Genomic DNA, 25,883 nt, shown 5'->3' on the forward strand with positions numbered 1-25,883 from the left:
CTGGAGACATACAGGGAGCATTAAGTTTGAAAGGAGAAGAGTTTTGCTCTCTTTTGGTGGGAGGTTGTGTGTGTGTGCGTGCACGCACATACAGGGAGCATTAAGTTTGAAAGGACAAGAGTTTTGCTCTCTTTGGGGTGTGTGTGTGTGTGTGCATTAAGTTTGGAAGAACAAGAGTTTTGCTCTCTTTGGGGTGTGTGTGTGTGTGTGTGTGTGTGTGTGTGTGTGTGTGTGTGACTGCTATGGCACACATACGTGCACACTCGCATGTATATAGGCCAGAGGCTGACTTTGGATCTGTTTCTCTACTTCTCTCCACCTTATATTTTGAGATAAGATCATTCACTGAATCAGTAGCTCACTGTTTTGGCTAGATTGGTTGGCCAGTAAGCCTCTAAGATCTGCCTGTGTCCACTCCCCTAGCACTTGGGTTACGGGAATGTGTTACCACACTGCTTTTCTGTGGGTGGTGGGATCTGAACTCGGTTCCTAGTAGGAGTTCAGTATCAACACATCAAGGTTTCAGAAGGGCTGAACTTTCAAAGTCTTAAAAGAGAAAAAGGTTGACTGAAAAGGACTTTCCCAGATGCCACACACCACCCTCAACATTCCATCTGCCAGCGCTTGACACTGGTGCGCCTCCAGAGGACAAACAACAAATAGGAAATATTACAGAAGGTGCATTTTAGACTAAGTTCTGAATGGCTGTAGGACTAGTGTAAACGGTTGGGGCAGGGCAGGGCAGGGCAGAGCAGAGCAGAGCAGAGCAGAGCAGAGCTGAGCAGAGCTGAGCTGAGCTGAGGTGGCCAGAGCAGAAAGGGTCAAGGGAAGAAGGGTATCTAGACTCCCTAGTTCTCAAGCCCAAAGTAGACAGGAAAAAGAAAAATCAACAAAGCAGACAGGAGCTGGCCATGGTGGCACATGCCTTTTCTCCCAGCACTTAGGAGGCAGAGGCAGGTGGATCTCTGTGAGACCAAGGCCAGCCTGGTCTACAAAGTGAGTTCCAGGCCAGCTGGGGCTACACGGAGACCCTGTCTCAAAAACAAAGAAAACAAAACCCTCAGAGAACCAAAACAACAACAACAACAAGAAGACAGAGGAAGTTGCAAAGGTACAGGGTATGACTGAATACAATTTAGAGCCAAGAGTGCAAGGAAAACATACCCATAGGGAAGCCAAAGAGCTCAGAGGAGGCTTTACAGGGGAAGATCCGAAGATGGCAGATCACGTGAAAGAGGCATCTCTGCACACAGTCTGACGCCAGCCAATGCTTCCTCACAATACAACTGAGTGGAAGAAACACAAGCTATTTGGTGAGTACCTCAGACACTGAAAGAAGCAGCACATCAGGGGGGAGACTAGGGTGCTGGCATCAAGCTAAAAACAACCAACCAGGGCAGATGCTGCACCACAAGTACTTTGGGAACACCCGAGTTCTTTCTACATGCAGTACTATGTAAAAAAAATAAAAATTACATACACCTTTTAAGTAATAATCTGACAAGCAATGAGTTTTCAGTCACAATCTGCATCATTTTATAATCAATATTTAATTCTGATTAAAAACTCAAATTCATGGCCTATTGATGGACTGAGGTGAATTAAACTCTGACAGAGTCCAAAAGATCATTGCACTGCCTTGGACAGGCTGGGAGCCATATATCCCAGTACGTCAGGCCCAGGGCTGCTGTCCAGTAAGTCTCAGCCTCCTTGGCGTTTCCTTCTTTAAAAAAATACTGTTTATTCCTAAAAGGAAAACATACAGCATCACAACTATTTCCACCCACATGTTGAGTGACACAGTGAAGGGAACTTTAGGCTGTAAGGACCAATTGAAGTTTAGACAACAAGGTATTGGTATGGATAACCTGAGTAGGGGAAAAAAAGAAAAAAGATGGCTGACACTAGGCATCCGGGATACCATCAGTCAGCTAAGTATGACTGACACTGGGTACCCCAGAACCTGAGGTAACTAGTGATGCAATCTGTTGGCCATTTTTAGCAAAATGCCAGTTTGGGGTGGCATCTGAAAAAAGATGCCCTTGAGGTCAGAGGTGCCTGTCTTCTGAGTGTGCTTGCCAGCATCTAGCTGGGTGACAGCCTGTATGCACGTGAATAAGGTTTGCTGCATCTTTCTACAGTTCTCACATCTTCTGTAGCTTCCTAGCCTCTTCTAAGTCTTCTTTCCTAGCTTCTGAGCCTGGACCACACACACAGGTATATGGTACTCAAAAGCCTGTGATTTTAAAATAATGCTGATAACCGCTGAGGTGAAAAAATGGGTGATGCAATTTTTCACACCAGTCACTTTGATTTTTCTGTGTGAATTTTTTATGAGGATTTAAAAAAAATCAATAATTTTAAAGATGATCTCTAACACAAGTAAAGATATAAGGCAGGGCATGGTGGTACATGCCTTAATACTGTGATGAGGATAAGGCAGGATTTCAAGGTCAAACCAGGGCTACATACTAAGATCCTGTATCAAAAACCCCAACACATAAAAATGTAAAAGGATATTAATTTGTGTGTGTTGGTTTTTGTTTTCTCCCTATAGTCACAGTTGACCTGGAACTTGCTATGTAGATCAGGATGGCCTCAATCTTACAGAGATCTATCTGCCTGCCTCTGCCTCCCAAGTGATGGGATTAAAGGTATGTGCCACATACCAGGCTTTTTATAAAACAAATATTTTTGTTTTCAATATATATTTTTACTGAATTTTTGTGCATTTCATACAACACACCTTAATCACACTTGGACCCCTCTCCTATCTGCACCACTGCCATAGTCTCCCTACCAGATTTCCTGCATTCTGTCATATATATTAAGGCCACTGAGTCAAGTTTGTGTCCCCAGATATCCCTTAGTGTGAGTTCATCCACTGGAGCTTGGTCATCATAACCAGCATCAGTCCCTTAAAGATTAACTGTCTCGGGGCTGGAGAGATGGTTCAGTGGTTAAGAACACTGGTTGTTCTTGCAGAAGATCCAGGTTCAAATTCCAGCAGCCACATGGCAGCTAACAACTGTCCGTAACTCCAGTTCCAGGGGATCCGACAGCCTCTCCTGTCCTCTGCAGGCATTGCATGACATGGGTGCACTTACCTACATGCAGGCAATACACGCATACACATAAAATAAAACTAATAAATAAAATACTTTTTAAAAAAATTAACTGTCCCTCACTCAGCAGTGATCAGCCACCAATAGCTCCTTTGCTAAGGTTGAGGCCTCCTGCCTATCTCCCCACTTCTATGCTGGGTTTTTGTCTGAGTTTGCATGGATCTTGCGCATGCTGATACCGTTGTTGTAAGTTCGTATGAGCAAGTTCCCAGAGATTTGGAAAACTCTGTTTCCTTGTGGCCAACCACCAACCCTGGCTCTTACAATTTTCCCACCCCCTCTTCTGCAATGAGCCCTGAGCTCTGAGTGGCAGAGGTTTACTACAGGAGTCCTATCCAGGGACACACACTCTGCAGTCTTTTATTCTCTACACTTTGGCCAGTTGTGGCCTTCTGTGTTAATCACCCTGTTGTATGAGGAAGCTTCGCTGGTAAGAGGTCAGAGAAGTATTAGTATTGTCTCTACCCCCTGTTCTGCTATGTTCCATGAGCCTTAGGTGTAGAGGTTCCATTGTTGATGTGTTACTTAGGGCTGAGCATCTCACAGACCCTTAATTTCTGTTTGACCAATTGTGGAACTCTGTAATAATTTCTATCTGTTGCAAAAAGAAGCTTGATGAGTGGTAACGGGTATATTTGTCTGTAAATATAAGGATCCATATTTAGCATACAATAAGAAATTATTTTTGTCTAGGGATGTGACAGATGTAGGGTTTTTCTCTAGGAACCATGACCTCTCAAACTATGTGTATTTGGCTATGTTTACAGTACCACATAAGAGTTCCCTCCCATTGAGTGGGCTTTAAGTCCAATTAGAGAGCTGTTGATTACCCCAAAGATAACAGTGTCACTACTCTACTGATAGAGATAGTTTGCTGTGCTGGTCATTGCTGCAGTTATTAGACTTTAAAGCTGGGAAGGACCATTGATTGATTTTTCTCCCTCAGCAATTTACATAGCATCCTCTGGAACTATGAGAGCTAGTCTTCAGGGAGGAGGCTTCCAGGTCAGTTCCAACTTGATTACTCTAAGTCCTGTGTCTGAATTATGTCCTATCTTCATGGTCTTATTTTCAAGTTCTGGGAGGCAATCAAATGCTGTGGCAATAGCCTTCAGCTATACACATGCATTCATATATTTATCTTATGTGTAATTTTTCAGTAGGGCTGAACTAATACATTTACCTCTGGTTTTCAAACCATCTCTAAGCATTATTTATTTCTCCTCTCACTGCTCCTATATAATCCTTCCTTTTTTCTTCCCAGTTAAAGTACCCCCCCACCATGCTGGATAGCTTTTCAGTAGGCTTTCAAACTAATACATTTCCCTGTTTTTATTTTTCATACCATCTAGGCATTATTTATCGCTCTTTCTCTCTCCCTGTCTATCACTCCCTCCTCCCTCCCCAGCTAAAGAATCCCCATTTTCCCAACTTACCCCTTGATAATACCTGTCTCCTATTACCCCCTCTGTTGAGTTCCTTCTTTCCTTTTACCCCCATTTTTTTTTTTTAAAGACAGGGGTCTTGCCCTGTTGCCCAGACTGATGATGCATAACTTCTGGGCTCAAGCAATCTTCCTGCCTTGGCCTCTCAAGTAGCTAGGACTACAGGCATACACCACTGTAGCTGAGTTACAAATGTTTTCAACAGTCACACGGCGGTCTAGTTTGCTTTCAGTTGCTGTGATAAACACTGACCAAAATCAACTTGGGGAAGCAAAGGTTTATTTGACCTTATGGGTTACAGTCCATCATCAAGAGAAACTAGGAACTGAAGCAGAAACCATGGAGGGTCACTGTTTACTGGCTTGCTAAGCTTTCTTATATAGTCTAGGCCCACCTGCCCAGAGATGGCACTGTCCTCAGTGATCTGAGCCCTCCTAGATCCATTAGCGATCAAGAAAATGCCCCCACAGACATACCCACAGGCCAATCTAATGGAGGAAATTCCTCAGTTGAGATTCCTTCTTCCAGACATGTCTAAGTTTGTGTCAATCTGACAAAAACTATCCAGCACACACTACCAGCCAAGTGCCTTCTTAGACTTACAGAGAAAATTCCAGGGAGACCTCGGCAGCCTTCTGAAATTCCATTCCAAATCCTCAGATGGTCCTGCGATCATAATACCAATGAATTTGCTTGCACTAAAAGAAACAGCTCAAACAAAAGCAGGAAAGACTACATAAAGAAAAGATTATGGCAAAAATGCAATTGATTTTGTTACCTAAGCCAAACGGACCCAAAAAATGGAAGCCACAGATCACCTGTCACCTATTGTGGGTATTCAGTCAGAGGCAAACTTCCCGCAGCAAGTGGACAGATCACAAAGTCTTGAAAGTCTGGGGCAGGCACCTTGGATTAAAATCCATTACCATCATATTTTGTTGCTCAAATTGTCCACATTTTAGTCACTGGAGGCTCTAATTTAGCTGCATTGTCCCACCTTTGATCATTTATTTATACAATGTTTCAGATTTGCCTTGCCCTAGTTCCTTTAAGTGCTAATATTTAACCTGAAAATCTGAGTGGTGCTATCCTCAGCGTTGCAGTAGCGTAGCACAAGATAGTCTTTTAACCTTAGGAAGTAAACTTAGTGCATGGGGAACCTTACCTGAAAGGTTCAGGTCAAGCTCAGAGCAATTTCCTTTACACAGAACAAAAGCTATTAACTTTGCAAGAAAGAGATCAGCTACTTTGAAAAGGCATTAAAAAGGGCACTTTTTCTTTCATCACTTTTTAAAAATTGAGGTAACTTTATTACCTCATTCAAACACACCAACTTTAAACATGCAATTAATTTGATCTGAATGGAAAATATGCCCAGCCCTGTAACCTCCAACAAAATCACCATACAGTACTCCAGACCCAGAAGGCAAATTCACATCCTTTTCTAGTCAACACTCTTCCTGAAGTCCTAGCCCCTCTACACCAACTATTCACCTGTGTTCTGTCATTATGATAAGGAAAGTTACATTCTTGTGTTCTTATATAATATCCTTGTAAGCTTAGGCCATCTAAGGTTTCCTTTGTTTTACTTAGTGGATGGATACCTTGAAATGTAACTCTGGGAAGCTCAGAGATGTGTTCTGGCTCTTTGGTGGTCTCACCAACCCAAGATGTTTTGTCACTCTGTAATGTCCTGAATGCTTTCCTAATGCTTTCCACTCACTATTTCTGACTGTTGATAAAGATGTAAAACTAAAAGAATGGAAATGGTTTAATGAGACACCTGGTCCAAGTAGTTCAAAAAAGTTGTGGATCAAAAGTGTCAGAAATCTAAACTTCTGCCAACAATATCTGTTTTTGTAAACGGAAATGACTGTTTGACCAGCTCCTAGCCCAATTAGCCTAGCCTAGTTGTAGTCAAAAGGCGGTAGATATCCTGATGTCTACTTTGAAAAGTATGTTGGCCAAATGACCCCAGGAAGGAAATTCCTGAGATAACATGGCCCATCATGGAGAGAAACATAGGGCCCAGGCACTATTCATAAAATGATGATGTGTAAAACTGATTATATAATCCTCATCTATACTTTGATTCAGGTTCAGAGAATCTAAAAATTTTTATTGCTTCTGGGATCCTCATGCATGAGTAAGGAATAAAGGTGCTTTCTGATGCCTTCCTGGGCAAAGGCTTAGTCTCTTTGCTGTTTGAATTTTTCCATAACAATTATAGCTTTGTTTTTTCTAGGATTTCATAACAACGGAATTTTTTTAATGTACAGAAAGTAGTTTTGAAAATCTAGCTGATTTTACCTGGCATGATGCTGGTGAGATTCATCAAACTTGTTGCATGAACCAGAAGTTTGTCCAACCTTACTGGTGTATAACATTCCACTCTGTATGGATATACCACAACATATGCATAATTCACTAGCTGATATACATCTGGGTTGCTTCCAGTTTAGAGAAAAAAATCCTATAATCAATCAAGCACAAGTGTGGGTGGACATGTTCTCATTCTCCTGGATAAATATGTTAGAGTGGGAATGTGGGAATGCTGAGTTATAACTCAGCTTACATTCAATTTATAAGAAGCTCTTTTCCGGGGCTGGAGAGATGGTGCAGGGCTTAAGAGCACTGACTGTTTTTGTAGAGGACCCAGGTTCGATTCCCAGCACCCACACAGTGGCTATGAACCATCCTTAACTCCAATTCCAGGGGAATCCGACACCCTGTTCTGACCTCCACGACACTGCATGACACGGTGCACTCACATACATGCAGGCAATACACTCATACACATAAAATAAAAATAATAAAATTTTAAAAAGAAGCTCTTTTCCAAAGTGTTGTTCCTGATTTGCATTCCTGCCAGGAAGGAACAGGAAAACCAACTGCTCCAAGCTTACCAGCATTTGGCACTATGGGTCTTTTAAGTTTAAGCCACTGTAGGTGTATAATGATGTTTCACAGTGGCCTGAACTTGCCATTAATAACTAATGAAGCTGACCATCTTCTCATGTAATTATCAGCCACTCAGGTGTCTTCTTTAGAAGCAACTATTGAAATCCTTTACATTTTTAATTGGTTTGCCTTTTTATACCTGGACTATTACAATTCTTTAAATGCTTGGATGTATGCCATGTAGCAGACTGCCATGGTTAATCTTGGTTGTCAACATGGTAGCTCTACATTTATTTGGCTTGTCTTGTTTTCCCTCAGCAATATTTGATAAAGCTTTCAGCACATAAATCTTATCCATATTTGATTAATTAATTTCCAACTCCCTCATGTTTTTTATGCAAAACCAATCACTACTTGTTTGTTGCTAACTTGAAGAAATAAACTGGTCTTTTGGCCAGTCGTGGTGATGCGCACCTTTAATCCCAGTGCTCAGGAGGTAGATGCAGGTGGGTCTCTGAGCTCAAGGCTAGCCTGATCTACCTTTTACTTCTTCCTTTCCTGGTAGTTCTAATTCTCATCTTATGTACCATCTAGAACTTCTAATACAGTGTTGAGTCAATGTAACAGCAGTGATTGTTTCAAAGAGGAAATCACTATCTTTGTACCATTAATAATGAAATCAGGTGTAGGTTTTTCATAGATGCTCTTAAACAAATAGAAAAAATTCTGTTCTAGAGTTTTTACCATAAAAAATAGTGTCCATATGCATGCTAAACCCCACAATGCATTGTTATTGTCTATTCACCAAGCATCCATCTACTTTTTTTAAAAAAAAATTACTTCTTATTTTTATTTTATGAGTGTATTGCCTGCATGTATGTGAGTGCACCCGGATCGTGCAATGCCACGGAGGTCAGAAGCGGGCTTCGGAGTCCCCTGGAACTGGAGTTAAGGATGGTTCGTAGCTGTCATGTGGGTGCTGGGAATTGAACCCAGGTCCTCTGCAAGAGCAGTCAGTGCTCTTAACTGCTGAGCCATCTCTCCAGCCCACATCCATCTACTTTCAAAGAGATTGTTAAAAATAATCTGTGTAACTGGAGTGGGTTGGCTATATATTAAAAATAAGAGGACATGAAGTTGGGGAGGTGGATCTGGGATGAGTTAGGGTAAGGAATGGGGGCTAAATATGACCAAAATGCACAAAATTCTCAAAGAGCAAATATTATCATAAAAATCTGTTTACCTCCCCCACTTACCTACCCTCCCAGTCTGTATCCCTTTGTGCAGACACAAACTTCCATTTGTTACCAATATTTTTTTTAAAGTTTTTTTTTAACTTTTGCAAAAACTTTATTAAGAATTTCATGCATACATATAAGGTGTTTTGATTAAATCCATGCCCACTCCCTCCCCTCCAACATTCCCCCCTCTGAAGAGGTAACCCTAAAATCTTTTAAGGATTAGATACAAGCTCCCAAATACTTTTGACATTTTGGGCCTTTGGAACAGAGTGTGTTGCTAACAGGCCCAAGGACATTTTGACTTTTAGCCCAGAAACTGGCTACATTTCTTTGAGGTCTTTTTACCCTAACTGCCTAGCCAGCCAATCCTACCTCCTATTCTTATCACGCCATCCTCTGAAGGGGTTACCCAAATTGCCAATAGGGAAAATTATGTGTCTGTGTGTATATCCACAGGAGTGCACTGCCCTTGAGGCCAGAAGAGGGCATCAGACCCCATGGAGCCAAAGTTGCAGGCAGTTGTGAGCCACCTGACATGGGTGCTGAGAAAAAGGAACTTGGTCCTCTGAAGGAGCAGCATGGGTTCTTCTCCAGTCCCACCAGCAATTCTTGGAGTGCAAGTCTTATCTAATGACCTCTGCTTTTTTGTGTCTAGGAAGATTATGAGACTTGTCCCCCAAACCAACAAAGTTCTGCTCTTGTTCCTTTCCTCCTTTGCCTTTTCTTTTGCCATTTAATTTTGGCTACGAGCCTGAGCCTTTAATGACTGAACCATTTCTCCTTTAATTTTGGATAATATATTAACTTTCTGTCACTTTGACGAAACATCTGAGAAAATCAACTTAAAACACTGGCTTATGGTTTCAGAGGTTTTAGTCCATGGTTCCTTGGCACCATGTTTGTGGCCATTTTGAGGAATGAAAGTCATAGCAGGGAGTATGCTGTAGAACAAAGCTGCAGACCTCACAGCAGCCAGAAAACAGAACAAGCAAGGGGCTGAGAATAAGACTTTAAGCTTCTATGACCCCAACTGACCTACTTCTTCCAAGCAGGCTTTGTCTCTTACAGTTTCTACCTCCTGCATGTAATGTCATCCTGGCAACCAGGCTGTGAGCACATGGCCTTTGGGGACATTTCAGATCTAAGCCATAGAGTTTACAGCTAAGTCTTCAAATCTACTCAATCATCTTTGTTGAATTCATAATTTCATGTAGTGTATTTCATTTCATAAATTGCATCTTTCTGGGCTGGTAAGATGGCTCAGCTAGTAAAGGCACTTGCCTGCCAAGCCTGACAACCTGAGTTCAAACCCCAGGACCCACTGGGGAAAGAAATGATTCCTGCATGCTGTCCTCTGACCTCTGTATGTGTGCTGTGATGAGTACGCCCATATAATACTCAGTGTTTGGGAGTTCCATTTTTATTACCCATCCTGGCACTCCACACAATTTTCTCTGCTTTTCTTAACTCACGCAGTCTGTTTGTAACAGCTCTGATGTGTTCATCTGTTAGTTACTTCTGCCATTCCTTGCTGTAGCTTCCGTTTTCCTTAATACTTGCTGTTGACAGAGTATCAAAAAGCCCCATAAGACAGAACTGGAGAGATGGCTCAGCAGTTAAGCGCACTTGCTGCTCTTGAAGAGGACCTGGGTTAGATTGCCAGTACCCACATCACAGTTAATAACCATCTGTACTACCGGTTCCAGGGGATCCTCTTCTGGCCTCTGTGGGCACTGCATGTCATAGGTGTACTTACATACATGCAGGCAATACACTCATACACATAAGATAATAAAAAAAAATAATAAAATACTTAAAAGAAAAGAAAGTCCCATAAGATTAACTGGTCAAAAAATAAATTCTCTACCTATTGGAAGACCCACATTTCCAGTTTTACTGGTCAATCACCTGGTCATAGGACCACCCCTAGGAAGGTGGATTCACCTTAAGTCATGCTAGATAGATGGGTGGAATACCTACTGGGTTAATAGACAGTGAAATTTTCCTGCCTGGATTTTGGACATGTGGCTCTCTGTAGGTCCTACCCTGCTTTTCTGAAGTCTTAAGAAAAGTGTAATCTCTCTCCTTTTCTTCATATCTTTTTTCTAAACATGCTTTCCTTAATGTTTTGGGCTGTTCCAAGCATCCTGTATTTCTTTTTGTTCTCTAAAGCTTCCTTATCCCCACCATATGGCTGCAAGTCTACCACGTGTCTGACCTTCATGCAGGATCTAAACTAGCATGGCCTTGTCCTAGTTTGATTCTTCATTGCTGTGACAAAACACTCTGACCAGTACCAACTTGGGGAGGAAAGGGTTTATTTGTCTTACATCTCCCAGGTTGCACGCAGTTCATCAGGGAGCCCAAGGTAGGAACTCAGGGCAGGAACCTGGAGGCAGGAGCTGGAGCACAGTCCATGGAGGAACGCTGCTTACAGGCTTGCTCCCTTGGCCCCTGCTCAGCCTGCTTTCTTATGCAACACAGGCCCACCTGCCCAGGGGTGGCACCACCCACAGTGGGCTGGGCCCTCCCACATCACTGATCAAGAAGATGCCCTTCAGACATGGCCACAGGCCAGTCCAATAGAGGCAATTTCCCGATTGAGGCTCCCTCAACGCAGGTGTGTCAAGTTGACATGAAAGCTATCCAGCACAGGCCTCATGGTTGTTTCCTTCTCCCCTCCATTCTCCTCAAGGCAGCTGCTAAGATTCACAGTTTGCCTGCCCTGAGGATTTTTCTTTAAATTCTAATAAAATTGTCCTAAAGCTTCCCTTTGAGTCCATTCTTAAATTTTCTTATGAATGAGACTAAGGATCCTCTAAGGTATATTTGTCATTGTGGCAAAACAGGGTCCCCTAGAGGGTTCTTAGTTTCACTCATAAAAGAACGTCCCTCACCAAGGGTTCCCCTTATTGACGCAGAACTGTGCTGGGCATTTGCAGCTAGAACAGAGGTGACTGCACTGGTCTCGGTGCCCTTCGTGTGGTGCAGCCATCAGACTGGTCCATAAATGATGACGCCAAACGTTGTCGCTTACCAAAGGCAGAATCTGCTAAACCACTCCACTCAGTTACTTTCCTCTTGTTTAATGTTTGTTGAATATATTCTTTGGGACTATGTAAAACTGAAACCCTCATCTCATTCTTACCCACTAGTTTGGCAAGAATTGATTTTTTTCCTTACTCGGCTACTACCAAGATAGTTAACAACTATGAGTTCCTAGTCTCATCATCTTTCTGAATCTACTGATGTTCTAATTTAAGGAATTTTCTCACTTCTGCCTTCCTTTTTATTCATCTCTTTTTGCCATGGTATACTTGTGGGTTGCTATTTTACTAAGTGGGTCATACTTTGTCATGATTCATATTTACTTTGTTACTCAAATTGGCCCAGATCTGACTGAGATATGATCAAGCTACCTTCTACGTTCTTTGGACACAATGCCTTCAAATACTTCCCAATACAAATCACCCCAGCTTGCTTTGTTCTTTCTTTGCCCCAGCCATTTCCTAGGAGCTCTGGTTTCTGTTGGTGAAGAGGAAAGTTCTCAAGAGTGGGACACAGGTATGCTCACTGCTCCTGGGCTGCTCCATCTCCTATGCCTTCTAACAGACCACTTCACCACAGCCCTGACTATATATACTGTTCTATGTCTCCTCAGCACACCACATCACCACAGCCATGACTATACATTCTGTTCTAGTTTCTTCTTTGTTGCTGTGATAAAATACCATGACCAAAAACAACTTGGGCGAGGAAAGGGTTCATTCTGACTTACAAGTTATAGCCCATCACTGAGGGAGGTCAAGGCAGGGACTCAAAGCAGGAACTTGAAAGCAGGCACCATGAAAGAACACTGTTTGCTGTGGTTCACAGCCTCACGCTCAACTAGATTTTTTAAAAATTTTACTTATTATTTTTATTTTACGTGTATGCGTGTATTGCCTGCATGTAGGTAAGTGCACCCATGTCGCGCAATGCCTGCAGAGGTCAGAAGAGGCTGTCAGATCCCCTGGGACTGGAGTTATGGACAGTTGTTAGCTACTATGTGGGTGCTGGGATTTGAACCCGGGTCTCTGCAAGAACAACCAGTGTTCTTAACCACTGAGTCATCTCTCCAGTCCCCTCAGCTAGCTTATTTATAAAGCCCAGGCCCACCCATCCACAGTGGGTTACATCAATTAGCAATCAAGGCAATCCCCCATAGACATATCCATAGGCCAATCTGATGGAGGCAATTCCTCAATCAGGCTCTCAGATGACTCCAGTATACCAAGTTGATAATTAACTAGGACACACACAGTCATCTCTCTACCACTGTGCACTGGAGATCATGCACCCCACAAGGATCCCTCCTGTTCCACTCTAGTCACAGGGGTCATGCTGCCTGTGGCATTCTCCAATAGTAAAGAGACCAGTTATCCTTACCTATAGTGCGCTCCCCAGCTTGGCACTCCCCAGCACTCCCTGGGTCCCCTTATATGCTGCTGGCATCTGAAACCTCCAAGAGGCCCTTCACTAACTTTCTCCCCAAGCTGCCCTGGCTACTCCTGGGGCCTGGCTTGTTAGATGAAAATGCAGGCAATCAGACACATTTTGCTTTTACAAAAAAAAAGCAAAGAAAAGAAAAAAAGAAAGAAAAGAAAAAAGCATTCATTCTACAAATATACTTATTTCTCTTTTCATAAAACCCTAGGGTTTAGACTGGAAGAAACCACAACTGAAATTCCAAGTATTAAGAGGGAAATTCAATTCTCTCAGTTAAAATTTGATTTATCTTCCTTGAAAATCCAATCACTTAGTTGTCATGAGGTGCATTTCAGAGTGTGGACAGTCCTTCCGCCTGCACTGCCTCCCAAAGCTCTCTTCTGTTTCTTTTCAGTGCTTTCACTTCTGAACCTCAACTGTGACAGGCAGGACAGCTACTCTAAGTTACACCTCACACTGCATTGTTAAAAGTCAGTTCTCAGTAAACCAACTCAAATAAACCAAAACTCAACACTCAATCTTAGCTCATTAAATTCAACATGCTACTTTTTTTCAAGAGAAAAAAAATCATTTCAAATATTTACCAGTAACTTCAAATATTTTTATTTACCCTAGAAACTGATCTGAAACTTTGAGCCTAAGACACAATGTTTCTTAAGTTTCAGAGCTTGCAGATCTCTAAGAATTCATCCAGGAACCCCTTAGCATGAAAAACAATGGTCAACATGAGGATGTGTGTGATCACTGGCACAAGAGCCTCAGAACACAAGGCAGATTCACAGAGACCCCCACAGCTCAGTTCAGCTTCAAAGTCAAAAGACAGATTTTTTTTTTTCCTGGAGACTCTATTGTGGGTGCTGTCCTGGCACCCTGGGGCCCTGCAGTCAGTGTTGGGTCTCCCTCTTTACACATAGGAGTAGTTTGCTTTCTGGGCTTTGGAAGGTGTCAAGAAATTAAAAATGAAAATAATGCTGGGAAACTCCAGGAAGGATCCTGGTTTAAATCCTTCTGAAACCCCTAGTATTTATTCTAATCTCCATGGACAAACACTTGCCAATCCTTCTGTTTTTAAATCCACAAAACTATCAACTCTTGGGGAACTTGGGTGGTCTACTGGCCATAATAAACCCTGTAGAAGTAGATGCAGAAATGTTCATCAGAAAGCTCCATAGCCAGTGGAAGATAAAGACAAGAACCATTGAGGCTTTCCACTGAAATGTCCTCCTGGCCGGCCGTGATGGGAAACAGCCTTCAGAGCACATCCCAGCAACTGCATCAGCACCAATTGTGACTTCTGGAAGAAGCCGCAGTCCTGAGGAGCTGTGTTCCTGGCAGGTTTTGCTCTCTGTGGCTTTTAATTTAGAACTTGGCTTGTGACTATTTTACAGCAGATGAGTATGTGCATCAACCTCCAGGAGCCTCAGTTCTTCTTCTCTTGAGAGCATTTCTCAGATGGGAATGGTGGCACCTCTGACTCCTTACCTTCAGCCTGTAGGAAGGCTCCCAGCAGGGCTCGAGCATCCCTTGAGTGCAGCTTTCTTCTACTTCTCAGGTAGTGAGTGACATACAGCGCAGAGAACAGAAATGGTTCACCTATTTCTCCACCCACCTTCTCACCAATGGAACTTCAAACAGGAAGGTAACTCCAGAACAGAGGAAGTTGACTTTCCATTTTCTCGATGCTTTATCTGCAACAATCTGAGTATCAGGAATCTTTGTGTAGATGGCTGCTCACCAATTCAAAATTGGCCCCCCTGACACTCAGGTGGTACTCAGTATTGGACCACACTGGTTCGGATACCTTTTACTCATGAGACTCACAGTGGAGATGAAGAGTGTTCCTTCCATGGATGTCTCTCCACTAGTCACATGCTGCAAGGGATGAACAGTGACCCTTTGGCATGTGGCCAGCCTTTGGTTGTCTATACTACAAAATTACACCAACTGGATATTGAAAGTTGGAGGACACTGAATGTGAGAACAGCATGTGGAGATGGGGGATCCTGCAGAAACAGCAGGTGTGGGTGGAAGTGCCTTCAGTATGAGAACTGCTGTCTGCATGTTGCCCTTTGCAGACAGCAGTGATCCCCCTGTAAAGGCAGTGACATCCAGTTACTAACCTAGGAAAGATGTTCCCATCAGGGCTCAGCACCACGGACAATGGCTACAGTACAATGGCTTGTGGAAGTAGAATCATGACTCCTATTGGGCAGAAAGCAACTGCAGAGAAAGTGATGCATGATCCTCTGAGGGCCCAATGAATCTCAAGTTGGTAACATGAAGCAAGACCACACCATGAAAAGCTTGGATTAAAACAGCAAGCCTATCTCAACAGTCCACCAACTCCCATCAAGACCAAGCCCCATCATGAACAGCCTCTCACATATCTTATTGCATGTCTTATGACTAGCAATGTGATGATGGTGAGGAAAAACTGCCTCAGGAATATGCTTAGTTTTCCCCTTTTCCTCCTTAAGGTGAAAAATCAAAGTTAGTGCACTATGCTTGCATTTACCTTGAGTGATGTGTTCAACAATAAAACTCTGAGCTGAAGGTCAGTAAACTGCTTGCTAAGCCTCACTGATGACATCACTGAATTCAGCAGCTCTCAGAACATGAGGAAATGTTAAAAGTGAAGGCACTATATATTTTTACGTGAAAACGTGACCATAACCTGTGAAAGAAATTGAGATACAGAACTTACTGGGGGTAAAAGAGGAGTTAAATGGCTTCTCTCAAAATTTTAATTCTTGAACTCTTCATTTCTGTGGGGAAATTGTGTAGGCACTGTGGTAACTCCAGCTAAGACCGCAAGAAGTACATACTAGAAAGGTGATGTCAAGTATATCGCCATGTCTCTGATTCCTGTGGGTTGAGCACGGAATCACCATTCCCTTGGGGCACCCCTTATGGGTCAAGAACAGATCAGGGTGAATCAGAACCACCAAACAGTGGGATTCCTGCTGTGCTTAGAACCAAGAAGTGACAGTAGAGTGAGGCAGAGCAAACACTGTGTTCTCTTTCAATATCACTTATGTGAGTAGATGGGAATATGACATGTTTGGAAAAAGCACTGGTGGATGCATTTTGTATTATCTTAGATACTCAGAGGAACAATTCATCATTAGCACTAGAAAGATAAAAATATATATTATCAATTTTTTTTTTCTTCCCAGAGATTCACAAGTTCCAGCCCAGGTCATCTGTGTAGACTCCCAGTGAAGGAACACTGCCCACTACTCAGTTCTAACCATTAGCCTCAAACATACATCACAGGTCCAATGTCAAGCTCTTTTCTTCTCACAGAAGAACAGAAGAGCCTTCAAAAGACCAATTCAAATTAGCAACTTTATCACATCATATAGTCTCTATGACTTGTCTAGACAAACTCTAATGTCCTAACATGTGCCAGGTATTAGACATGTTAAAAGTTCAAGGTCTCAAACTTCTAAGCACCCCAAACTATCTCAGCTCTGGACCCTGCACTTAATTTTTTTTTTTACATTAGTTATTTTACATGTGTTTATAGGCATTTGTGTGTCACAACATACAATACAAAGGCCAAAGGACAACTTGCTGGAGATGGTTTTCTCCTTCTACCCCATGGGCCCAGGGGCTAAACTCAGGCCACAGGCTTGGTGGCATAGCAACTGCCCTGCCTGTTGAGCCATCTTATCAGCCTCACACACTTAAATTCTTTAATTCTCCTCTCTCACAAGAATGTGTGTATTCTTACTGCTAAGAAAATGGCGTAAAGGTGCAGTGCCCCCATCTTTTCAAAGGACTATTCCTGGTACTTTTCACTTTTTGTTGAACAGTTTCAGTTTTGCTCTGCTTGCTCCTGGACCTAGGGGCAGTCAAGGATATAGGCAATAACCAATCGCTGAGATTGAAAAACAGTGACCAGAAAGTAAGGTCTTACAGGGAAGAAAAAGCAACTAAAATTCTCTGCACCCCACAGCTAACTGTCCAGGCAACTCAGCTTACCTCATAATCACATAACAATCTATAGGTTAAGTTGTGTTCTGCATTCAAACATCTCCATCAATAGTTAAACAAGCGACACTGGCAAAATGATCAAACAAGTGGTTTTTTAAAACATAAAGCTAGAAAATAAACTTTAGCAGTATCTAGTCCCCAGAGCTAAGTAAAACATGGTTCATTCTTTACAACTAAAAAGAAGTCTGCTCCTATTCATTGTTGACACGTTAGTAATGAGAAATCGCTGGCCTGGACCCAGGGCAGGCTCAGGTCGAACAATGAGGTCTGTGTGCACAGATAATTGCACAGGGTGATAAGGAGTGGATAAGCCACCTTGCCTTGCCTGATGGCACTAGAGAGAGAGGGCTGCTGGCTGTCCAGTTGAGTTCCCAAGAGTTAAGACCCCCTGGGTCCTGTTGTTCTTTTCACCACTCCGCAGACAAACAAGAACTTCCTTGCACAGAAGTATCTAGTCATATTTCTCACCACAGAGTGAGTTCTGAAGAGAAACTCAAGCAGAGTGGGTTTCCAGCACACTGTGGTCCTCTAATACCATGGCTTGAGGCCAAAGGCAGGCAAGCATGGAGCAGATGGAGTCCTGGCAAGGTCCCCACTGTCCCTGCATTAGCAGCATCTGCTCATTACTCAGAGCCTTCGCCTGCTTCATCTAGAGCTCCAGGAAAAGCATTTTGATTTGATTCATTTCGGGATGGTAACGTGCAACACAATTAGTGGTAAAATCAAACTGGAGGGTGGCCAGTGCTGACAATTGGAAACAAGGCAGAAGAAATATGAGGCCACTGGGTTGGAATTCAAAAACTCACAACTGTGGGTCGCCTTGCCAAGTCTCAGCTCCCCAGGTGCGTGCGCAGGGTTCCTGCAGGGCACAGTCACGGGGAAGGATGGCAGGTGGTTAACTTTCTCCTGCCGGGTCTCCTTGGACCATCCCTTCTGTAGAAAATGTGCTGGTGATCACAAAGGGGGCTCAGTGGCACGGAGCTTCACCTTGGCACGACCAGAGGGCTGCAGTTCATTAATTCATTCTATTAAGGCCCTTTCCTGTGGACGCAGTCACAAACCACGCAGTAGACCCCACAAGGTCCCTTTTGCCATGTTTCTATGCAAGAAGCATCGGTTGCTGCTCTTGGAAAGCAATGAGGAAAAAAACATGCGTCTTATTATTTGAATCTGTCTTTGCCCTGAATCAGCTACTCAGAAGTGTGATGGGGTGAATATGGAAGTGTCAATCTGTCACACTCAAGTGAGACTGAGCAGAGTGTCATCCAGGGTCAGGAAAGAATGAGAAGTTGTTGTCCATCCTAGAAACCTTAACAACCTGATCAGACAGTGAGGCATGCTGGGTATGAGGGGAGCTCTCAGAAGGGAATTAGCTTCAATCCCCAAAGTGGACTCAGACAAAACCATGGCTTCAAGGCAAACACTGCACCCTGGAAAAACTGGAGTTTACCTCAGAGTCAAGTGACTGCCTTCCTAACATTACCTAAAACCAGAAAGGACCAGATCAACACAGTTGATAGAAGAGGAAACCACCAGATTGGTCAAAAGAAATGAAGCCCAGCACCCCAGTGCTGAGCACGGGCAGCTCCCTAAGAACGAGGTGAGTTGGTAGGCTGGGGAGCTGCTATAACACACACTCAGGTGTGGACTTTCTATATCAGCCAGGATTTAGACATAACAAAAGTTACAAAAGGAACAAAGTAAACAGAAAAAAAAAAACAAAAAAAAACAACCCACAAACAGCAGGCATACACGGGGGAAAAAAATAGTACAACTTGTCACACTGCAAGTAAACTACAACCACATTCATATACCACCCCCCCCCCTTTCTTTTGGTCTTTTTTGAGACAGGGTCACCTTGGCCTAGAACTCACTGTGTAGAACAGGCTGGCCTTGAACTTACAGAGATCTGCCTGCCGCTGCCTGGGATTAAAAGAGCACGCTACCACACCTGGCTCTCATATATCATTCTTTATCAAACTGAAAAATACCCAAAACTCTGAAATATGCTTCAGCAGGAAAACTGAAAATATAGGCACAGACCACACTTGTTGATAACACACAACCACTTTTGACCTGGGAATCTTTCTAGGAAAGATTATCTTCCTCAAACTGTCTTCCATACACCCCCATGAAATGCTACTCTACAGAGCTTTTCATTACAATGTTAATTTACTACAGTGTAACAGCAAATGAACAGACACTTTCTCTTCAGTGAATCATGGGGCAAAGGAGATTATATGGGCATGAAAAGGAAGGGCTGTGGAGAAGTTTTCAAGATATGTCACTACATCTCACCTGGTAGGTGACCAGACTCCAAGAGACAGACCCACACTCAAGAGCATTTAGGAAACACAGATTAGACTCCATAGGCCTTTTAAAAAAAAGATAAATAATAATAGAGAACATGAAGTCAGTGGGGGGGGTAGTAAGGTAGGTGTGGAAGGGGACTGAATATAATCAAAATACATTGCATGAAATTCTCCAAACAATAAAAAACTTTAAAAACATTGTCACCGTATGAAAAAGCCAAAGCCAAGGTATGGGATGTGACGTGGTGTGCTAGCTTCTATTAACAGAAAGATCAGAGGAGTGGACAACAGATACTGCTCTCAACTGTGATGACACAGCAAAAGAAGCACATACCACACACACTACACACACCACACACACACCACACATACCCATACCACACACACCACACATACATACCACATACTACACACCACACACATCACACATACACACCACACACACCACACATACATACCACATACCACACACACCACACATCACACATACACACCACACACACCACACATACACATACCACACACACCACACATACACACCACACATACAACACACACAGCACACATACACACACCACACACATATGTACACATACACCACACACACACACCCTACATACACCATACACACACCACACACACACCACACACACCACACATACACTTTTACACACACCACCCACACACCACACATACACTACACACACCACTCACACACCACATACACTTTTACACACACCACTCACACACCACACATACACCATACACACACCACACATACAACACACACACCACACCTACACCATATACACACCACACATACACTTTTACACACACCACACATACAACACACACAACACACACCACATACCACACACACTACACATACATACCACACACCACACATACACCACACATACCCATACCACACACACCACACATACACACCACACACACCACACACATATGCACATATACCACATACCCACACCCACACCCCACATATACCATATACACACCACACACACACCACACCTACATCATACACACCACACATACACCATACACATACCACACATACACCACACACACCACACACACCACATACCACACACACACCACACACAGGACACACAAGACACACACCACACATCACACCCCACACCACACACATACACACCACACACAGGACACACAGGACACACCCCACACCCCACACATACACACCACATACACCACACATATGCACACATACACCACCCCACATACACCACATACACCATACACACACCATACACACCACTCACACACTTTACACACACCACACATACCACACCTACATCACACACACACACCACACATACACTTTACACATACCACACACACACACACATCACACTTTACACACACCACACATACCACACCTACATCACACACACACACCACACATACACTTTATACACACCACATACATACCACACACACCACACAAACCATACACACACCACACACGCACCACACACACACCACACAAACCATACACACAGCACACACATATACACACCACACACACACACACACCACATACACACACACACTCACTCTAGAACAGAGGGGACAGAAGTGACTGAAAGCAAGGCTTCTCAATGTATAACTGCTTATGCTATTTCAGTCTTTGAACCCTAAAAATGTAGTCAAAATTATTAAACTATAATATAATTTATTCCCTTATGTATCTAAAAATTAAAATCATATATATATATATATATATATATATATATATAAACTACTGTCTTCTAAAAAATAAGGCATATGTCCACTGAAGAATTAAATGATAAGGAAAAAGTATGTGAAACCCAATGAGCAAGATCATTTCCGTGGTCCTTTTTTTCAACAAGAAAGGGTAAAACCGCAGAAGAAAAATAGAGAAAAACAGAAATAAACCATTTGTAGACAAGGATCTAGAGACAACTAAAAGACAATGAAGCCAGAAATGGTGCTGCACCTTTAATCCCAGCAATCAGGAGGCAGAAAAACAGGTGGATCTCTGTGAGACTGAGGTCTATATACTGTGTTCCAGGCCAGCTGGGGCTACTGGGAGACCCGGTTTCAAAAAAAACCAAACAAACAAAAAAGAAAGATGTTCTTTCATACTTTAAAATAAGAAAAAAAGAGCTGGGTGTGACATGCCTTTAATCCCAGCACTTGGGAGGCAGAAGCAGGCAGATCTCTGAGATCAGGGCTAGCCTGGTCTAAATAGCAAGTTCCAGGTCAGCTGGGGCTACAGGGAGACCCTGTCTAAAAACAACAAAACCAGGGAGGGAGGGAGGGAGGAAAATAAGAACAAGAAAATACCATTTTCACTCTCACCCATAGATAAGGCAAGTCACTCATCCACTTTTGTTAAGACTGTACCTGGGGGACATATTGGCAGTATTTAGCCAAATATAAAGCACATAACCTTCAGCCCAGTGACTGCTGGACCTTCACCTGCAGTGCACACTAGCACAGATTCACCTGGTATGTATTATTCGAGGTCATTCCTTTCATCTCTGCTTCTAACAGCAAAAGCAAGCAGCTCAAACATGGAGCAATTAGGGCCCTGACAGATACATCTCACCACAGCCAATGGCACAGGCACTAAGAAGAGGAAGGAGTAACACAGAAATCACCAAGATGTGTCATTAAGAAAAGCGCGACGCAGCAAAGTGTACAACGCAGGCCTAAGGGCCCGGGGGCAGGAATATAAAGTGATACGTCAACCTTTGCTACAGTTTCTTTTACATTTTTATAGTTTTTGGTATTTGTTTCTTTCTTTCTTGAGATAGATTCTCACTATGTAGTCTTGGCTGGCCTGGAACTCAAGAGATCTGCCTGCCTCTGCCTCCTGAGCACCAGTATGCCCAACTTACCTCTGAAATTTTTAAATAATATATTTGAAGTATGTTTTGAAAATCCCTTGCCAAATATTTACCAAAGAAAAGAGGTTCTTAATCATATCTACATTTTCCAAAGTATTTCTGTGTAACAACAGAATGATGGGACAAAACCATTTCTAATCAACAGCTTAAAACCAGGAGCTGGGGTGCAGCTCAGTGGTAGAATACCTGCTTAGTATGTGCCAATATCTGTGTGTGTGTGTGTGTGTGTGTGTGTGTGTGTGTTTCTGTCTGTCTGTCTGTCTTTGATAGCTTTAGTTGTCAACTTGACACACCTAGGTAGAGGGAATCTCAGACGAGGAATTTCCTCTATTGGATTGGCCTGTGGCCATGTCTTTGAGGCATTTTCTTAATTGGTGAGTGATGTGGGAGGGCCCAGGCCACTGTGGGTGGTGCCACCCCTAGGCAGGTGGTCATGTGTTGTATAAGAAAGCAGGCTGAGCACAGTTCCTGCCTTGGCTTCCCTTGATGATGGACTGTGCTGTAAACCCTTTCCTCCCCAAGTTGGTTTTGGTCAGTGTTTTTATCACAGCAATAGGAAATTAACTACAACACTCGTGTGTGTGTGTGTGTGTGTGTGTGTGTGTGTGTGTGTGTCTAAGACTGTTCTGTTTGTGTGTCTCTGTCTTTATGTGTCTGTCTATATCTGTATCACATCACACTTTAGCTTCCCCTCAGCTGTATTTGCAAGCTGGTAAGACACAAGGAGCACAATGTGTAACTCTGCTAGAGTCCGTGTATTTGCTGTCACACGTACACCACTCCAACTGCAGTGGAGCTGGGAGACACCATCACTCTGACCCCTTTACCAACCTCGTCCTCTAGACTTCAGTTTCCATACTAGTACAGTATAACACCTCTGTGCATGGCAGATGGATGCTGTTGGATCATTCTACAACTATGATTTGAGCTTAAAAGCAATACAACTTCTAAATATATGTTTAGAAGAAAGCTTGATCTAGAAATACAAACAAGCTCAGGCTGCTGCTATGCTGTTTTTCTGAGTTCTGGAGAACACAGAAGAAACAGTCATAGCTACACCCAGAAGTAGCTCAATTTTCACTGCTGCTGCCGCTGTGAGGATGCTGGGGCTGGAACTCAGGACTTCATGCCTGCCAGGCCAACACCATATTAAGCCACACCCTCAGCCCAACTTAGCTAAATACCCACAGGCTGAAAATTCATTCAAACCAAAAGAATTAATTTCTGCTAAATTAAAAAAAAATCCCTAGATATATGATCTGAGTTCTATATTTTTATTTTTGTGTTCTATAAGGCCATAATAGGAACAGTCAAGCCTTGAAATGTGCTGTGGTCCTACTTAGGCAGGCAGTAAGTGACGCTTACTTGGAGCTGCTACAAACTTGCCAACAGAGTAGAGGTCAGGAGCAGGAGTAGCAGGCAAGCAGGCTGCAGTGGCAGTGACAAGATTATCCCGACAGCTAGAAACCTTGTGTGTTCCATCATCCGGCAACAGTAACTTCACATTCTTCCCTGTCTGTAAACCTACAGTTGCGTCCCTCCCCACAACACAGAGACTTCTGTGCAGGTCAGAAATAATACATCAAATATCTTGTATGGTATGTGAGTGCCAGGGAAAGGCAAGTGCCAGTTTTTAGTTTTCTGTCCATTTGCATCAATAGAATATCTGTCCCTTTATCTGTTCTCTTTGGACTGAATGGAAGCTACACGAGAAGTAGGCCAAGTATATTTAATATTTCAAACCAAACAAGTTATTTGCTTAAGATAGTTTGGCCAGCCTCATCATACTTGGCACTAATATGCAGCCCGGTGGTTCCAGGAGGAATTAAACACCAGTTTTAATGGGTGCCATGTTCTAATCTCTACTAATGTACAGAGGGTTATTGGCCAACTTCTTCATTTAAAGGCAGGAGGGAGTGTGTGTGAACATGTGTGTGTGTGTGCCCATGTGCATGTATGGAGGGACTGCAGGCAGAGTGGCCATAGATGCTTCCCTTTTGAGAAGCTTTTATTCCTTAATAGGGAGGAGGGTTGCAGTTACTCACCATCCTCATAAGCTGCCACCGCCAGTGAGCTGTTGATCCTTACAAAGGACACATATGGCTGCATTCCAGGCTCATCCTCCTCAGACTCTGATTCCAGGAAGGGGGCCACATAGTCCCAGGTGCGGGTGTCCCACACCCTCACGTCCCCTGATGTGTATCTGGAAAAGAAGAACATACTTGGTTCCAAAAGGGAACTGAAGAGAAAATGGGAGGCCTTAAAACAACAGAGCATGGGCTGCTGGGCAAAGTACTGCTCCTGTAGCCCTGTCTGGATGACAGAAGGCTGTGGATATGACTCACTCTCATAGCACAATGCTGACAACTTCTTAAATTGCAGAAACTGCAGTAAAACCTGAGCCCTGAGACCAAGGTTCCTCTTTGCTCTGTTACATACGCTGTCTTCTCCAGGGATCATGAGCAGAAACCTGGGTGAGAAGCAGTATTTACACACAAGCACACATATGTGTGGTGAGGACACTAAGAACTCACCATCCTACAGGCTCAGGCTTCTAATACTTCACCCATAACAGCAGAGCTAACAGAATAAAGTCCCTAAAGGCTAATTGATTTGCTGAAACAATTAAATATTGCCTGTAGCAGCCCGGCAGTGCTGCCTCCCCATGAAGAGCTCTGGCCAAAGTGAATGGCACTCCTGCTCCACCCACAGAAAAGCAAAAGCATATGACTGTTCATCAAAGCAGGCCCAGGCCCCACTCAGACATGAGGCCCCTAGGACATAGGGTGGCCAAATGAAGAGGTGTGGCACTGCATGCCACAAGGGACCTAAGCTCCTCACGCTCCACTCTTCCAGTCAGAAGCTAGTAGAGTGGCAGGCTGAGGAGAAGCACTTTCAAGAGCCTGGTGGTGAGCCCACAGCACAGGGAAGCTGGTGGCTGAGAAGGCTCAGTCTCATGAGGCCCTCCCTGGCCACACTCCTACAGTGTTTCACTGCAAAGTCAAGACCTATTTCATCACTGAAATCTAATATATGACATGTGTATGAGACAGCTATTGATCAATCTCAGATAATACACCTACACTTTTGTGTGAATGTGTGTGTGGGGAATGTGTGTGGAGGCCTGAGGACAACTTTGTGTAGTCAAGTCTTTCCTACCACCTTACACAGGTTCTGAGAATCAAACTCAGGTTATTAGAATTTCACAGCAAGGTGAGATTTCTTAATAAGACAACTATGAATGCTCTGATTCAAGAGCATTTTGTTTATAACATGCAGCAGCACCTCCCAAAGCATTAATCCACAGTAAATGTATATAAGCCACAACTCTTCCTGTCACACTAGTTCTTTAGGTTCCTGAGCTTGCATATTCTCATTCATATTCTCTCTCTCCCCCTCCCCTCCCCCCCCCCCCCCCCTCCCCCCCCCCCCCCCCCCCCCCCCCCCCCCC

The 25,883-nt window shown here is 43.3% G+C and overlaps 1 protein-coding gene across 2 annotated transcripts in view; it reads right to left on the reverse strand.

Annotated features, from left to right (window-relative positions):
- The window catches only part of Fbxw8 (F-box and WD repeat domain containing 8), a 128,819-nt gene that overhangs the window by 48,560 nt on the left and 54,376 nt on the right, over nt 1-25,883 (reverse strand). For both annotated transcript variants that reach the window (XM_029570575.1, XM_008847456.3), the window contains one exon: nt 24,478-24,635. In XM_029570575.1, coding sequence (XP_029426435.1) covers nt 24,478-24,635 — 158 coding nt within the window. The remainder of the gene's footprint in view (nt 1-24,477; nt 24,636-25,883) is intronic.

Source organism: Nannospalax galili, unplaced genomic scaffold, assembly GCF_000622305.1.
Source record: "Nannospalax galili isolate Female #2095 unplaced genomic scaffold, S.galili_v1.0 scaffold120, whole genome shotgun sequence".
Lineage (NCBI taxonomy): Eukaryota > Metazoa > Chordata > Mammalia > Rodentia > Spalacidae > Nannospalax > Nannospalax galili.